Consider the following 16,365-nt stretch of genomic DNA (forward strand, 5'->3'; position numbering starts at 1 on the left):
TGGCAGGGGCCCTGGAGGTTTTTCGCCTTCCCCTGTAGCGTGGGGCACGGGTCGCTTGCTGGTGGATTCTCTGCAGCTTGAGGTCTTCAAACCAATTTTGAGGATTTCAATAACTCAGTCCTGGGTTAGGGGTTGTTATAAAATTGGATGGGTGGGGTTCTGTGGCCTGCCTTGTGCAGGAGGTCAGACTAGATGATCATATTGGTCCCTTCTGATCTATGAGTCTATGAGACACTTATTTTAACCTGGGCACTTGCAATCTTTTCTTGGATTAGCCATTCTAGTTTCAAAATTCCCCCCTTTTGGGATTTGGAAATCTTGGCATTCATGATTAGCTTCTGTTTTAGGTAGCTGTCTTTCATTAGCTTATGTACTAAACAAAACTTCAGACAATGACTGTCCTCCATTTCCAGAAAAGTCACAGGCTAGCTCCCAGGGTAGGAAAACCTTAATGAAATTGGAGAAGTCTGCTGGTTGAGTAATTTATTTTTCAGAGCTATGTCCAATAAAAAGAAGTCTGTTCAAAGCCCTGTTGCCGAGTTAACTTTTTATATGACTTTTGTTAAAATTGCATTGTTGAATTCTAGATCCAGGTCTCGCCTGCTGTATCAATTAATTGCTGACCTTTGTGATGCAGTGTTTGTGTTCTTGAAACGCAGCATGGGCATTCAGATTAAATGTGCCTGCTGGGAGCCTGCCCTCCAGGTTTTCTGTTATTTAATAATTCTTCTTCCTGTGTTCCTGGTCATAGTCAAGCCTTCCCTATCTCCCAGTTGGGAGTCACAGTGCATTTGCCTTGAATGTCTGGCTTGCTTTGTTCTTTTCCTTTCTCCTCCACCTTAGACACTGCTTATCTGCCTAACCAGAACACATAAAAGCGTCTCACAGAATCTTCCCATTTCTTAGCCCAGTTGGTGATTGCACACTCTGTATTGCTATTGGTTGATAATCTCATTGTCTATGCTGAGGCACTCTTGGATCTTTTTGCTAACATGCTGATCTAATCAGTCTTGAGATGATAATCGGGAAGGAGCATGCTAAAATTTTCAGATTTCCTTGGGGTGTTCACTTAGTCATTTCTCAACACCTCTTTCTTTCTCTTACCAGACATGGCCTTAGAGGGCTGTTCTCCCTTTTCCTCCTCCCATTGCCTTTCTGCCATCTTCTGGTAAAAATGTATCTTTTATGCTTGCATCAGTGCTGGCGGGCACATGAAGGGTTAATGTTGTAGGTCTCACTGTACCCAGAAGCAGCGCTAACTCTTCTGCGTCACTTCTGGTGTGTTATGAGTAAAACACTTACTTCTGTGCCCTTGACTGGCTCACAAGAGTCCAGTGAGTTGCCTTTAGCCAAGCGAGACAGGTAGAGAAGTTCTTCTTTGAGTAGATGCAGCCAGGCATTCATGTAGGGTGCACACGCCCAGCACACCAAGGTTGGATAACTTTGCCTAACAGTACCCTTAGGGGTGGTGCTTGTGCCCTGTGGCCCTAGCCACGCACCAGCTATATGAAGATGGTGCTGCCTCGAAACCTCTCAGTTCCTTCTCACCGCTGGCAGCTAGAGTCTGAGCTCGGCATCAGGTTTTCACCTCATGTTTTCAGTCTCAGTTTTCTAAGAGTGTTTTGTTCTCCTCTAGCTAATAGTAGTACCTTAGGTCTAGTTTAGTGTCAGTTAAGGTAGTTGGCTGCCCTTTGTAGTGCCCTCACCAGAGTTCAAGCATTGTCTGTCCTGTGGGGGCGGGGCATCCCCAACAGTGATCATAGAATATCAGAGTTGGAAGGGACCTCAGGAGGTCATCTAGGTGCTTGTTGTGTCTGGTGAGGGACACATTGAGGAATGATGCTCCCTCTGTAAGTCCATCAAGAGGAGGACTCAGGTGGCAAGAAACTTAGGATTGAAGCAGCACCTTCTGGAGCAGGCCTCAAGGCCTGCTTTGGCACTGAGGCCCTGGTCTGATCAATGGTCGCCTTTGGAACCAGCAAGTGATGCCACTCCACATCCCATCGTTGATCTCAGAACTGTCCTTGGCCTTGGTGCCAGCACCTCCTCCTGTACTAGGTTGAAGTGTGTCTTGCTTGGGACCACCTGTGCCAATTCTCTGTTCCTCTTCAGCACTGATGCCACTCTCATGTTGGGCTTCAGATGAGTCTGATTGTTTGTTCGCTCCATTGTCACCAGAGAATCTCTGGGATTCCTAGAGATCCAGGTCAGGGTCGTCTTCTTCTTTATTGTCTCCTGATAGGTAGCAGAGACCATCCTCAAATCAATATTGCTTCCGAGGTCGGCATTGTTCCCGCAGAAAGGAGATGGGCTCTTGGCCTGGTACTGACCGGCCACCGGTGTCATATCCATTTTCCTAGTGCCTCCTTGGAATTCTTGAGCAAGATCACTCCAGAGCAAGATCATGGGTCCCATTGGTGGCTCCCATTCCTGAACCACAGCAGCTACAAGCAACCGTTGAGTTTGTTCCCCGTGGGCCTCCAGGGTTATCTTGACTGAATCTTGTGGTTCAAGAATAGGATCCATCATTGGCACAGCAAAGTGCTTCTTCATCTTTTCCAACCACTCTACCTCAATGCCTGAGCACTATAAGGCATATCAGGACCACCTTAGGCATATGACCACTACCTTTAGGCATCCAGGCTGAATTTCTGCAAGAGACTATGAATGAGATGCAGGATAATCTCCAATCATTAGCTCCTAGGAGAGTAGCCCCCTCAATAAATCAGTCTGTCTTGGAGCGTTCAGAGCCCCTCTGGAATATTCCTGCTTCATTGCCTCCCAAGGCAATGCTTGCAGTGAAGTGGTACTTCACCCACATGCAGGGTTTTGAGGGCCTTTGCTCCCACTCAGGCCCTAACTCTCTGAGGTAACTGCAGTGAATGACAGGGCACAACAGGGAAGGTATAAATCTATGTCTTAGGACAAAGAGTCCAAAAGGATGGACTTGATGGGGAGCAAGATTTATACCTTTTCTTCCAGGCAGATGTGCATTGTGAACCAGCAGGCATTGCTCTATAACTACAACTTTGTTAACTGGATGGCATAAGTTTGTGGATAAATTGCCAGAAGCCCCCAGGGAAGAGTTTAAGGCGTTAGTTGCAGAAGGCTGTATAATAGCCAAGACATTTTAGTCAATGTTTTCATGTCAGTGTTTTCAAACTCCACGGTAGAAGGTTCTTAAAAGGAGTCACTGATAACTCAGATAACTTCAGATCTTGCACTCAGAATCCTGCACGTCCATGCACCCCATTCTGTCCCCCTTTCTCCTAGAAATGCCCCCACTGACACCATGTGAGTCCCTGCACTGTTCCTGTCCTGTCTCCCCAGTTCCTCAACCTGCTGGTCCTATCCCAAGATCTACCTCTCCATGGGGAGGAGGTCTGAGGAGAGAGAACCAGGCTATGCTGGACAGCCAGAGGGACAGGAGATGAGAAGACATTGCAAGGGTAGTAAAGGGACTACCATGCTGCAGTGCATTCTTTGGCTGGTGTAATTATTGTTGACGAGTCAGAGGCACTGGAAGGTGAGAGTGGGGATGCTGAGAAAAGCCAAAGAAATTAAATGCCCTAAAACATAATTAAAGCAGAATTAAGGTTGCCCAGTGCTGCCTTATGCCCTTCCAGAATGTGGTGAGTGACTAAACATAGACCACTGAAAACCAGAAAATGAAGAGTCAAGGTACATGCTTCCCCCGGACAACCTTAACTCTGCCCCATGGAGCTGGCAGTAGCCACTGGGAATGGTTAAGTAGTGTTGATGCCATCATAAGTAGGCCTGGAGAAGGACTGTGGGAAGGTGTCATTGTGTTTTGTCCCAGATTTGAATTGCATCACTTATCTGCATGCACTCCAGCTATGTTCATTGCGGTAGCTGTGACTGTGCTAAATGGCGGAGAGATTATTTGAAACAGTTTGGCAGAGCCATCACTGTGATATGAGGAGAGGTGCACATGTACCTTGAGGGATCCAGGCTGCCTGATTTCAGTGCAGTGTTCTGTAGGTTGTGTCAGTTGCAGTGCACAGGGGTCTTACTGGCATGGAGCTTGTCAGCAGTCTGATGGCAGACGTGATGTTGGCCTGTAGGGTTTAAGTGAAGGCAATAATTCAGAAGTATCAGAGGGGTAGCCGTGTTAGTCTGGATCTGTAAAAGCAGAAAAGAATCCTGTGGCACCTTATGGACTAAGAGACGTTTTGGAGCATGAGCTTTCGTGGGTGAATACCCACTTCCTCAGATGCGTGTAGTGGAAATTCCAGGGGCAGGTATATATATGCTAGCAAGCAAGCTAGAGATAACGAGGTCAGTTCAATCAGGGAGGATGAGGCCCTGTTCTAGCAGTTGAGGTGTGAAAACCAAGAGAGGAGAAACTGGTTCTGTAGTTGGCAAGCCATTCACAGTCTTTGTTCAATGCTGAGCTCATGGTGTCAAATTTGCAGATGAACTGAAGCTCAGCAGTTTCTCTTTGAAGTCTGGTCCTGACGTTTTTTTGCTGCAGGATGGCCACCTTAAGGTCTGCTATAGTGTGGCCAGGGAGGTTGAAGTGCTCTCCTACAGGTTTTTGTATATTGCCATTCCTAATGTCTGATTTGTGTCCATTTATCCTTTTCCATAGAGACTGTCCAGTTCGGCCGATGTACATAGCAGAGGAGCATTGCTGGCATATGATGGTGTATATTACATTGGTGGATGTGCAGGTGAATGAACCGGTGATGGTGTGGCTGATCTGGTTAGGTACTGTGATGGTGTCGCTGGTGTAGATATGTGGGCAGAGTTGGCATCGAGGTTTGTTGCATGGATTGGTTCCTGAGCTAGAGTTATTATGGAGCGGTGTGCAGTTACTGGTGAGAATATGTTTCAGGTTGGCAGGTTGTCTGTGGGCGAGGACTGGCCTGCCACCCAAGGCCTGTGAAAGTGTGGGATCATTGTCCAGGATTGGTTGTAGATCCTTGATGATGCGTTGGAGGGGTTTTAGCTGGGGGCTGTATGTGATGGCCAGTGGAGTCCTGTTGGTTTCTTTCTTGGGTTTGTCTTGCAGTAGGAGGCTTCTGGGTACATGTCTGGCTCTGTTGATCTGTTTCCTTATTTCCTCGTGCGGGTATTGTAGTTTTGAGAATGCTTGGTGGACTAACACGGCTACCCCTCTGATACTTGACACCATGCAAGGCACTGCATTTAGCCGTATGGAGTGGAAATCCATCAACCTCATGAAGAAACTTGCACAAATACAGACAGATATCATCTTCCTTTCCAAATGCAAACTCCTTCCCAGACCCCGCACCCTACCCCAGGGCCGCCCAGAGGATTCCGGGGGCCTGGGGCCATCGGCGGCAGGCGGCTCCGATGGACCTCTCGTAGGCGTGCCTCCCATGGTCCCATGCCTGCGGGAGGTCCACCGGAGCCGTGGGACCGGCAAGCGGCAGGGGGCCCCCCGCGCGGTGAAATGTCTAGAGCCAGCCCTGTTCGGCGGCGGGGGGCCCTTCCATTCTGGGACCTGCCGCTGAAGTGCCCTGAAGACCCGCGGCAGGGGCCCCCCGCCGGCAAATTACCGCCGAAGCGGGACCCGCTGCCGAAGTGCAGCCCGCTCTTCGGCGGTAATTCGGTGGCGGGGGGCCCCCGCCGCGGGTCTTCGGGGCACTTCGGCGGCGGGTCCCTGAATGGAAGGGCCCCCCGCCACCGAATTACCACCAAAGACCGGGTTGCACTTCGGCAGCAGGTCCCGCTTTGGCGGTAATGCGATGGTGGGGGGTCCTTCCGCCCCGGAGCGGAAGGACTCCCCCGCCGGCGAAGACCGGGAGCGGAAGAAGCTCCGGGGCCCGGCCCTGCAAGAGTTTTCTGGGGCCCCTGAGCGAGTGAAGGACCCCGCTCCAGGGGCCCCGAAAAACTCTCGTGGGGGCCCCTGCGGAGCCCGGGGCCTGGGGCAAATTGCCCCTCTTGCCCCCTCCTCTGGGTGGTCCTGCCCTACCCTGAGCCCCCTCCCACACCCTAACCCTAATCCAGACCTTTGAATCGCTGTATCACAAAGTGTTAAACCAAGATGTTCAGCAATAATGAAGCATATTCAATCACACTGCTCTCACGAAAAATATTACTATTAATAATCATTTTTTGTGAGAGGAAAAAGGTTTTTTGTACCGTTAATAATTTTTTTAAAATACTTATTTCATCTTTATCTCATCCTTTTTTAATTTCTGGTTTTGTGTATGTTTTATAATGTACATAATAGTATAGTAGTACATGTATATAATTTATACATAAATAAATATACATATATTGGGGATGCATGCTCAAAAATTTTTTACTGATATGGGGGCACGATCAAAAAAGTTTGGAGACCACTGGTCTAATCAGGATTTTGTAAAGCTTGGCTATTGAAGTAATGGAGGCAAGAGAAGTGGATAGCCTGAGAAGATAAATAATGTTTCTATGGGCATTGTAACACCAAAGGCTGAAGTTTGCCCAATCAGTACAGGATTAAGAGTGCTGCATTCCAGCATTTGCAGTCCTGATGAGATAAAACTGTTTGTTATGTATGGATAAGGCTGTCTCCATTTGTTTTGTTTTTTTCACCCAGGGCTTCACTGCAGGGGAAGAGTGATGTTATTTTGGTGCATTTTCCTATTATGGTTTCCGCTGAACAAACTGAACATTTCACAGTTAAACATTCATTGTTGAACTGTACATTTCAGCCTTGTTGTCACTAGGAAAAAAGGTATATTTTTAACATGTGCCAAAATCCTAGTGTAGACAAGGCAAGGTGTCATTTTAACACATTAGCACCCAGGAGTCGGCAACCTTTCAAAGAAGAAGAGACATTTTTTTGTTTTTGTCTTCGATCAAAATATTTTGAGAGCTGCATCACATGCAAAGCTACCTGTAGAGCAGAATTTATCAGCTAATAATAATTGAACATATTAAAGTTATTACTACTCACCAATATTTTTAATGTGACTTCTGCCGTTTGAATTTGAATATAAATAGGAGGGAGCTCTGGGTTGGGACAGGGGATTGGGGTGCAGGAGGGCATTATGACCTGGAGCAGGGAATTGCGGTGCGGGAGGGGGTGTGAGGTACAGGCTTTGGCTGGGAGGCGCTTACCACAGGCAGCTCCTGGCCAGTGGTGCAGTAGGACTCTACCTCCACACCCACTCCCGAAAGTGGCTGGCTGCTGACATCTCTGCACACCCCTGGTGGAGGAGGCGGGTCTGCGCGCTGCTCCCACCCCCGGCACTGTCCTCACAGCTCCTATTGGTTGGTTCCCGGACAATGGGAGCTGTGGGGGCGGTTCTTGCGGGTGCGGGCAGCGCCCAGAGACCCGCTGCCGCCCTCCCCACAAGGGGCGCGCAGAGCCGTGCCAGCAGGCAACCGCTTCCAGGAGTGGTGTGGGGTCAGAGCCCTGCTGCACCACCAGCCAGGAGCCGTACCTCACACTTCCTCAAAAAATGACTGCCAGCAAGGGGGCTGCCAAAGAGCTGTATGCAGCTCCGGAGCCGCAGGTTGCCGACCCCCTGTGTTAGCCGGACAAGGTAAACTCTATGGGAAGACTGAGGGTTCACTACAACCAGTTAAGACATTAAAACAACAACTTGCCTTGTCTATGCTAGGAATTTAACAACATTAGCTAACATGTTAAAACATACCCTTCACCTTAAGTAGAATGGCCTTTCATAGAATATTAGAGTTGGAAGGGACCTCAGGAGGTCATCTAGTCCAACCCCCTGCTCAAAGCAGGGCCAATCACCAAATTTTTACCCCAGTTCCCTAAATGCCCCCCTTAAGGATTGAACTCACAATCCTGGGTATAACAGGCCAATATTCAAACCACTGAACTATCTCTACCCCCAAAATTTAAGTTCCACCAAGATTTGAACTCAGATCACTGGATTCAGAGTCCAGAGTGCTAACCATTACACCATGGAACCACCTTTGTGTTTTCAACTATTTGTGTTTCTTTTGAGTGTAATCATAACTCTGACTTTCCAGAGTTTCTACTGCTTGCCTTCGTTATTGCAAAACTTTTGCCCTTCAATTAGTTCTATGTGCTTTCAGCCTTAACTCCAGTTTAAGGCAGATTTTGTCTGGAAATGTTCTCACAAGAGATGCTGTAACTGAGTATACATCTGCTCCTTTTATATAACTGTTGTAAGACTTGTGTAGAGCTGGCAGGTTAATCCCTTGTTTGTCTTGTCATAGCCGTTTAAACTGCATAAAGCTTCTATTCACACATGTATCCAGTATAGTGTTACTTATCCTGGGCAGGAGGTCATAGGCCATATCTGCAATCAGTGAAACCTCACACTTCAATTTTTCCAAATCTCAGAAGATTTAAACAACGAAGAAAAAGATGCTGCTCAGTTTGCTGCTTGAAGCGATTCCATACCCCAGCAAGCTCAGAGTCATTTTGATTTACAATCTCCTCTTTGTGCTGGTGGAAATAGCCTTCTACAACAGAACAACAGGAGGTGAAAATGGATCAACTGCTCAGCATGGGAATACAAAGAGTGTTCTAGGAACAGCCTCTGCTTGAAGCTAATCCAAAATGCCAATAGCTGCAGCTTATGTGATCACATTGCGTTAAAAATTGTGCTCTCTTTTCTGTTATAAAAATGGAATTCTTACAGTGGTTCTCAAACTTTTTTACTGGTGACCCTGTTCACGTAGCAAGCCTCTGAGTGTGACCCCTCCCATATAAATTAAAAACACTTTTTAATATTTTTAACACCATTATAAATGCTGGAGGCAAAGTAGGGTTTAGGGGTGGAGGCTGACAGCTTGCGACCCCACATGTAATAACCTTTCAACCCCCTGAAGAGTCCGAACCCCCAGTTTGAGAACCCCTGAATTATTAGAAAAAGCTAAGGTCTTAACTTTTATTGTATTAAGTACTGTTACATAGGTCAAGAGGTACCCCAGGTGTTATGAACAGTCTTTCATTGGGTAAATTGAATGACAAACTGGTCTCTGAGGTCTTGGGAGAAAGTGACTGTGTATATTCATTGAAGTTGGTAATTCAGAGAGAAAATGAATGAATATTAATCACTAAGGCTGAAAAGTGTTTTGTGTTGTGGTCTGTAAATGTCCAGACTGAAATGGTCGCACCTAGCATGCGCTGTGGGAGTTACAGGGCACACTGCCTCAGTCATGAAGCACACATGCACCGCACAGACATGCTGTATTTCCCAGGAATGCAGGGGGATAAGCTGCTGAAAGAGAAAGCTGATCATAAGTTGTGTTCACAGGTAGATTAGGGCATCGAATTGGGTATATATTTGGTTCTGCAATGGGGGAAACATATCTGCAAAATCACCTCATTTTCCTCCTCAAAAGTTGCCCCTCCTGTGACGGTGCTTACAAAAACCATGACAGTGGTTAGGCCGCTGGAGTGTTGAGACCATTGCTTATCACGCTGCATTGTCCTGTCGTTTTCTTGTGCTCCCTCTTCTGTCTGTCTCCACCTATCAGCTCTTATCTCAGACTTAGATTGTAAACTCTTTGGATGGGAGCTGTCTGTTTGTTAGGTGTTTGCACAGCTCCAGCACAACAGGGTACTAGTCCAGAATCAGGGATCCTAGATGCCATAATAATAATAAATTAATAATACAAAGAAAGTTTTCAGTCACCTCCCAGTAGGATCCTGCTCAGAACAGCAACTGGACCTTATGATGTGGGCATTGGTTTCCATTTGTATATTCCATGTCCACAGGATGGTGGAAGGAGCCAGAGTTGGCAAGAGCACCCTGCTGGCTGTATCCTTCCTGAGTTTGACACCACTCACATGCCAGCAGCTCAGGGTGGCCAAGACTGCCCCAAGTCTGTGCCCCAGGCAGCTTGTAGTAAAGGATAAAGGATTGCCCAACAGCATTGTCCTGCTAGCACTAGGAGCTATTGTTCTGAGCTTCTTAGGCTTTGCTCCCTTTGCAGATGGTGCCTCCTTGTGTTTCTCTGCTCTTGCTCTCCCTTCTCAGAGAGTCAGGACAAAGGAGGGAGGAGTAGGGAGAGCTGAAGAGGAGCCTTACCTGCCTGCTCTCTCTATGGCCATGGTGGTGGTAGCCCTTGGAGAATGGGAGACCCAGGCGGGAAGGCAGCAATTTATTATTATTAGTGGGAGACACCCAGTAAGAGAGAGACTCAAAACCATGGGGAGTGATGCCTCAGGGAGAGCGTGTCAATGGGATAACCTCTCTGAGGGGCCAAAAGAGGTGCCCTTACAGAACACCATCAGGAGAACAGGCCCAATCCTCCTTTCCCCAAACACTCTGGGGAGAGCTGCTGGCCATTCTCCGACACCCTCCGGGGAGAGGGCCACAAGCACACAGCAAGAGGCAGGGGAACCAGGGCCATTTGGCTGTGTGGCGAGAGTCCGGTGACCTGTTTAGTGAAGCATTTGAACTTTAGGGTGTTCACCTAAAGCTTGGGCTCCTCCCCTCCTTGTGGGTAGGAGGGCTGCTCATTTCTCAGCCTCAGTGGGGCAGTGACTTACCTGTTCCTCCTGCAAAGAGCTGCAAGGTTTCTTGCACCTTCCTCTGAAGCAGCTGATGCTGGCCACTGCGGGAGACAGGCTATGCGACTGAATGAGCCACATGGCAATCCCTGCATTGCCCTTTCCCTGGCTGCGGCCCATCCACCATCAATTTACTGTACTCTCCTGCTTATATAACTCTTCTCCACATGCTTCACCTCTTCTCTTGCCTGCTGGGTTCACGCCCCTCCTGTGTGCTTCTCCCACTGTAGGTAGATGGCCTGAAGGCCAAGCTGGCAGCCCAGGAAGTAGAGCTGAAGCAGAAGAATGAAGATGCTGACAAGCTGATTCAGGTGGTTGGTGTGGAGACGGAGAAGGTGAGCATGGAGAAAGCCATCGCTGATGAGGAGGAGCGGAAGGTGGCGCTGATAACTCAGGAGGTCAAGCAGAAGCAGAAGGACTGTGAGGAAGACCTGGCTAAAGCCGAACCAGCGCTTGCTGCTGCCCAGGCGGCTCTTAACACACTCAATAAGGTATGGTACAGGCATCAGGGCACTCACAATGTCTCCTGCTGTCTGGGCAAGTACAGTTACAGTTGGATTATAGGAGACATAGCCCCATAAGGGCCTTACCTCTGAGGTCAGCCATCACAGCCCGCCATGCAAGGGAATCACAGTCAGGTGTACATATGCTGAAGCCCAAGTTCCTTTGCTTCTGTGCTGTGTGCTCCTTGTTCTGGGGCTGTTTGGTTCCTGGTGTAACTAAGAGCCATCTCCAGGCTGCTCTCCATTACACCTGCTTATGGGCATGGGAAGCAGAGTATGGCTGGAGTTCTTGTGTTCTGACCACACACCTCTCTGCATTTGTCCCACTCCCTTTTGCTCTCCCTACCCCACCAGGGCTGGGAGTGAAGCCGGCACACGGCTGCTCCACCAGGATCTGGTGGTACCAATTCAGATATTCCTTGGGCAGAGGGGAAATTCCAGTCTCCCCTCCCTGGTAGTGGTCCCCACTCATCCACCCCTCCTCCCATAGGGACCCCGGTCTCCATTGCAGGGCAGTCTCTCCTTTCTCTTACCCACGCTGCAGGTGCTGCCAGGAATTGAGTTCTCAGAGGACTCCCTGTGCTGTACCATACAGTAACAAATTCCCTGGGCACCAGGGCACAAAACCAGTCACTGAAATTTGGCCTAGCTGCCCCATATCTGTACAGAGGGTTGCTGGGTTAGATTTCAGTGGCAGTGCAGTCATGCAGCTGGACCGATGCACTGGACTACTCTCACAGCAGCCATACTCCTTTAAAGTACTCGGACCATGGTGCTAAAGCCCCGGGGGGCAGCATGGGGATAGTGACATTCACACACACACCAGTGTCCCCAATTGGCACCAGTGCCAGGGTCCCCTTAGGAGGGAGGGGTATTCCCCAGGGGCTAATATTTCTCTCCTCTCCGTGGCCCATCAGCGTAATGGAGCCGAATGCAACAAAGAACTGGCCCTGTGTTTGCAGAAGTGGAGTGATGTACATAATGGAGGGAAATGGGGCTAGGTCTGCATCTGAATGGGCCAAGCATCAGGCCCTGGATTTGTCAGGGGTGAGGAGGGCCAGGCCTGGTCTTCTTGCTGCAGAGCTTCCAAGGGCTAACTTGTACCTGAGTCTTCAGGAGTGCAGCCAGGAGGCAGTGGGCAGGAGCATGGTTGTCAGGAGCAGCGGGATGCAGAAGAGTGCAGGTCCTGCTGGCCAGCTGATTTACATCAGCAGTTCAGAGGGCTGCTAGCAAAGAAAGGTCTGGCCCCTAGTTACTGTCCTCTGCCACTGAGCATTTTATACCGTTATTGTTTATATTATCATAGCACCTAGGAACACGTAGCATTGTGTCTGCAGAACTCCTTCATGGGAGCTGCCATGCAAATCAATTACCATAGCAGTCAGCAGGTGGGATGGCCTCCCTTTGGCTGACACACCAGAGATTGGGCCACCAACCTCCAGAGCTAAAAGCATAAGTTGCTACAGCCTGCACCATGGCTCTCTAGCTGGGGCTGTAACAGACGCAGATCCTCCGTGGATTGTGCACAGAGAGGGACCTGGAACACATCCTCACCTGTGGGACAGAGCACCCTTGGGCACACTGGTCTTGCTTTCTCCCAAGGCAAGCTGCTTTTGTCACCATTTCTGCCAACCCTTGTCTTGGTTTGCTCCATGACAACTCTCATGGATCAGGCTGCTGGCAAGAGATCAGGCCTGATCTTGTTGCAATAGCTGTAACATCTCATTTAATTGAAAAGATGTTATCAGCTCTAGCGGTTCGCTCCCAGGTTATTTCTATGCAAGTGCACAGTCAGCGCAGCAGGAGCTGTAGGACACCTGAAATACCAATTAAATGTGTTTTATAATCCATCTACTTTGTGTGATTTTTCTCCAGTTCACTTAAAACAGAACGTTTTAGCTGGAGTTTCAAACCCTTCTTATCATGGTAAAATTTTGCACAAAATTCATAAAACAGTCTTGCCTGGGGGGTGTCCGTGGCTGTCAGGAATGCTGCCCCTATTTCATTCAACACTGAGTTTTGAGAGCTTGATCTGTCTGCTGACATGAATAATCAACTCTCTTGATGTGTTTATAGCAGCCAGTAATATACACGTATTTATGTTCTACTGTTAAATGCGGCAGTAATGGATGAAGCCATAAGTAACACTGTCGAGTAGAAGGCAATAAGGAATATAGATGGTCTGATAGTGAGAGGCTAATAGTAATTGTTTGGACACATTTCTTTTCCCTTTCTGGCCAGGTGCCCATGGCTCATTTTCAGTCAGCAAATAGCTACAGGAGAACTATCCCCGTCTGCGCAATGACTGTGCCTTGCTGTACGCGAACAGTGCCGTGAAGCACAGGGGATGAGTTCAGGAAGGCCAAGCTACAGATGAAGCCTCCCCATTAACCCGCAGCAAAGGATGTGTGACATCACCCAGCCTGTAACTGGCACTTCTTTCTGGGAAGAGCTCCACAATAGAGCCAATCCCCACAGACCAGCCCAATTATTCCAGAAGCACATTCCAGCCTCGTCTATTGCTCTGTGGGAAAAGTGGGCTCAGGTGGCCAATGGGTGGGATTCCCTGTTCACTGGATGATGGGCATCAGGTGCATTACAGCATCTTCCTGGAAAGAGGCACCCACCCCAGGCTGTATGGTGTCACATGTCCTTTACTGGGAACTGGTAGGGAGGCGCCATCAGTACCTTTGCATAAGCCATGAGTCCCACTCTCCTGGCAGGACAGGGAGCTCAGTAAAGTATGTGGCAGCTAGAGAGGTGGGAAGTGGGAGAGTTAGAAACCTTTAGGGAAAGTCAGAACTGAGGATATTTGTGTAGCAACTGCCTCCATTGATTTTGGGGCTGTCTTAGTGTGGACATGCTGTTAGAATGGAAGACCAACAAATTAAGAAATGTATTTAGCAAGGAAACCCCCTGCATGACTGGTGATCATGTGGCTGCCAAAAGCATCAGCAATGTGATAAGATCACCAGTGATGGACAGAAATGGACTATACAGTCAAACCCACCTTACAGTCCTAGCTGGAGACCAATGTGGGTGGTGCTCAGTGGGCAAGGAGGCTGTCCCTTTGGGATTTGCCATGATGACGATGATGACTTTCTAGGACCATAGGGAACTCACAGGCAAAAATGGGAAGACAATTAAGGTGGTAACAGGCTTGTTAACCTCTACAGTGTAACAACATTACAGCCCATATTATTCCCTAGTAACTCAGTGTCCGTGGCTCACTCCCCACAGCTGCGGGATGCACGTCCCAGGTGATGGGAATGTTCTGTGCTCTCACATCCTCTCATTTCTACTCCAGCTATGGAATATTTTCACTTATTTAGAGTTAAAAAACCTGAATCCTGTGTGTTTGTGATCTCAAAACTGATGTCTTTGTTTCTATCAAGCGAATAAACAAAAGCATTTGACTTCAGAAGGACTTTGCTAAAAAAGGGATCATTCAGCTCTCACAAATGTGGAAGTGTTGTTAGCAGGGTTTCATCCAGGGATCAAACTGTCTGGGCAGTGGGTCGGAGGGGGATAAATTCCATTTTAAATATGATCTATGGGCTGGGGTATAAGTGTAGGTCTCTATACACCCCTCAGTCCGCAGAGCATCTCTCATTGTTGCCAGAGGTGGTTTCTCACAAAATGACAGACAGCATATGGTCTTTATCTATTTATTTTAGGATTTTTTTACTGCTGCCTATGACCACTGTATCTGAATTGAGTCCAGGTAAACTAAATTGGCTTTAGCAAAGTCCGTAGCAGAATTATGCCATCATGAATTCATAAAGAGAGTTTTAGCCAGATGATACCAACGTGAATATAATAATAATAGTAATTAATTAATACATAAATTATGATTAATTGTATTTTATTGTATCATTCACTATTTGACTGGTACTTCCCAAACACATAACATTGTACAGGTCTGTCGCATCTTACGCGCATTTAACATGCACGATTTCAGCTTTATTTGGTCGGCAAAAAAAAAAAAAAGAAAAATAATTATTTTAATACTGTATCTGTAATGCGAGTGATTCTGCCTGCCATTACATTCAATGTAATTATGAGTATACACGATTTTCGCTTTATGCACTGACTGTGGAACATAACCCCAGCGTAAGATGTGACAGACCTGTATATAACAATTATACATTTTATCCTTGAGTTTATAAATCATACTCATCGACCTGAATATAGTCTATAAATGTCTTCCATATACTATCAAATCAGAACTCTGTATGTCTGTGTATTCCCCTCTCATAGGGTGCCACTTAAGTCAAGCTAGATTTCCCTTCCTGTTCTGTTATTGAAGAATTATCATTCAAGAGCTTAAAATAATCCTCTTTGTTGCCATTGAACAAATTTCTAACCATGCTGTTTTCTTCAAGGGACCGACCAGCTCTGAGAGCATTTAGCGTACATGCTACCGAAAGGATTTAACTCTTTCTGTAATTTTAGTATTTTAAGCTTTTCTTTTTGTCCCTGTTAAGTGGTGAGATGAATTTACAACAATTGACTCATGCCCGGTCATATATAGGCACTAAGCAAGGTGCTGTCCCTTGTCCCTGCTGCTTTTTTGCACTTTTGCCATTGGCAGTGTCTATTACAAACAGGATAGATTTGTAAGGTATTGAGTTGATGGGTGGTTCTGGGGGCAAAACCACGTTATTGTGGATGATTCAGGCAGTATCTTATTATTAGCGAATTATCAAGCTAAACTATTCCCACCTCTTCGAAGAACGTGGAGGTCTTTGCAGTAGTTTCTGTTTATAACTAAATCACTGCAAGTCAGACATGTCATAGAGTCTGATGCTCAGCAGTGGCCTGTCTCTGTATGGGGGAAGTGCTCACTGAGCACCCCCAGAGGCACCATTGGGGCTGCCTCTGTCTGTTGAGCTCCTTGCTGGCAGATAATAGCTGGTACTGTCATAAACAGATAGCTAAGGGTTAATGTCTCTTTCACCTATAAAAGGGTTAACAAATAATAACCTGAAACACCTGACCAGAGGACCAGTCAGGAAACAAGACTTTTTCAAATCTGGGTGGAGGGAAGGTTTGGATGTGAGTCCTTTGTTCTTGGTCTGTTCTCTTTCTCGGCTCTGAGAGTGATCTCTCTATCTCCAGGCTTTCTAATCTTCTGTTTCCAAGTTGTAAGTACAAGGATAGTAAGATAATAGGTTTATATTGTTTTTTGTATTTACATGTGTGTAGTTGCTGGAATGTTTTAAATTGTATTCTTTTTGGATAAGGCTGGTTTTTTTTTTAAGCAATTGACCCTGTATATTGTCACCTTGATACAGAGACCATTTTTATGTCTTTTTCTTTCTTTTTATATAAAGTTTTGCTCTTGAAGACCTGTTTGGTTTT

General features: G+C 47.2%; 1 protein-coding gene and 1 non-coding gene across 7 annotated transcripts in view; one reads left to right on the forward strand and one right to left on the reverse strand.

Annotated features, from left to right (window-relative positions):
* DNAH9 (dynein axonemal heavy chain 9) overlaps nucleotides 1-16,365 on the forward strand; it is a 392,319-nt gene that overhangs the window by 195,309 nt on the left and 180,645 nt on the right. For all 6 annotated transcript variants that reach the window (XM_050919194.1, XM_050919196.1, XM_050919197.1 and 3 more), the window contains one exon: nucleotides 10,729-10,989. In XM_050919194.1, the coding sequence (XP_050775151.1) occupies nucleotides 10,729-10,989 (261 nt within the window). The remainder of the gene's footprint in view (nucleotides 1-10,728; nucleotides 10,990-16,365) is intronic.
* Nucleotides 7,848-7,919, reverse strand: TRNAQ-CUG (transfer RNA glutamine (anticodon CUG)). The gene has a single exon. It is a non-coding gene; the product is annotated as a tRNA-Gln (tRNA).

This window comes from Gopherus flavomarginatus, chromosome 12, assembly GCF_025201925.1.
Source record: "Gopherus flavomarginatus isolate rGopFla2 chromosome 12, rGopFla2.mat.asm, whole genome shotgun sequence".
NCBI classification, from domain to species: Eukaryota; Metazoa; Chordata; order Testudines; family Testudinidae; genus Gopherus; species Gopherus flavomarginatus.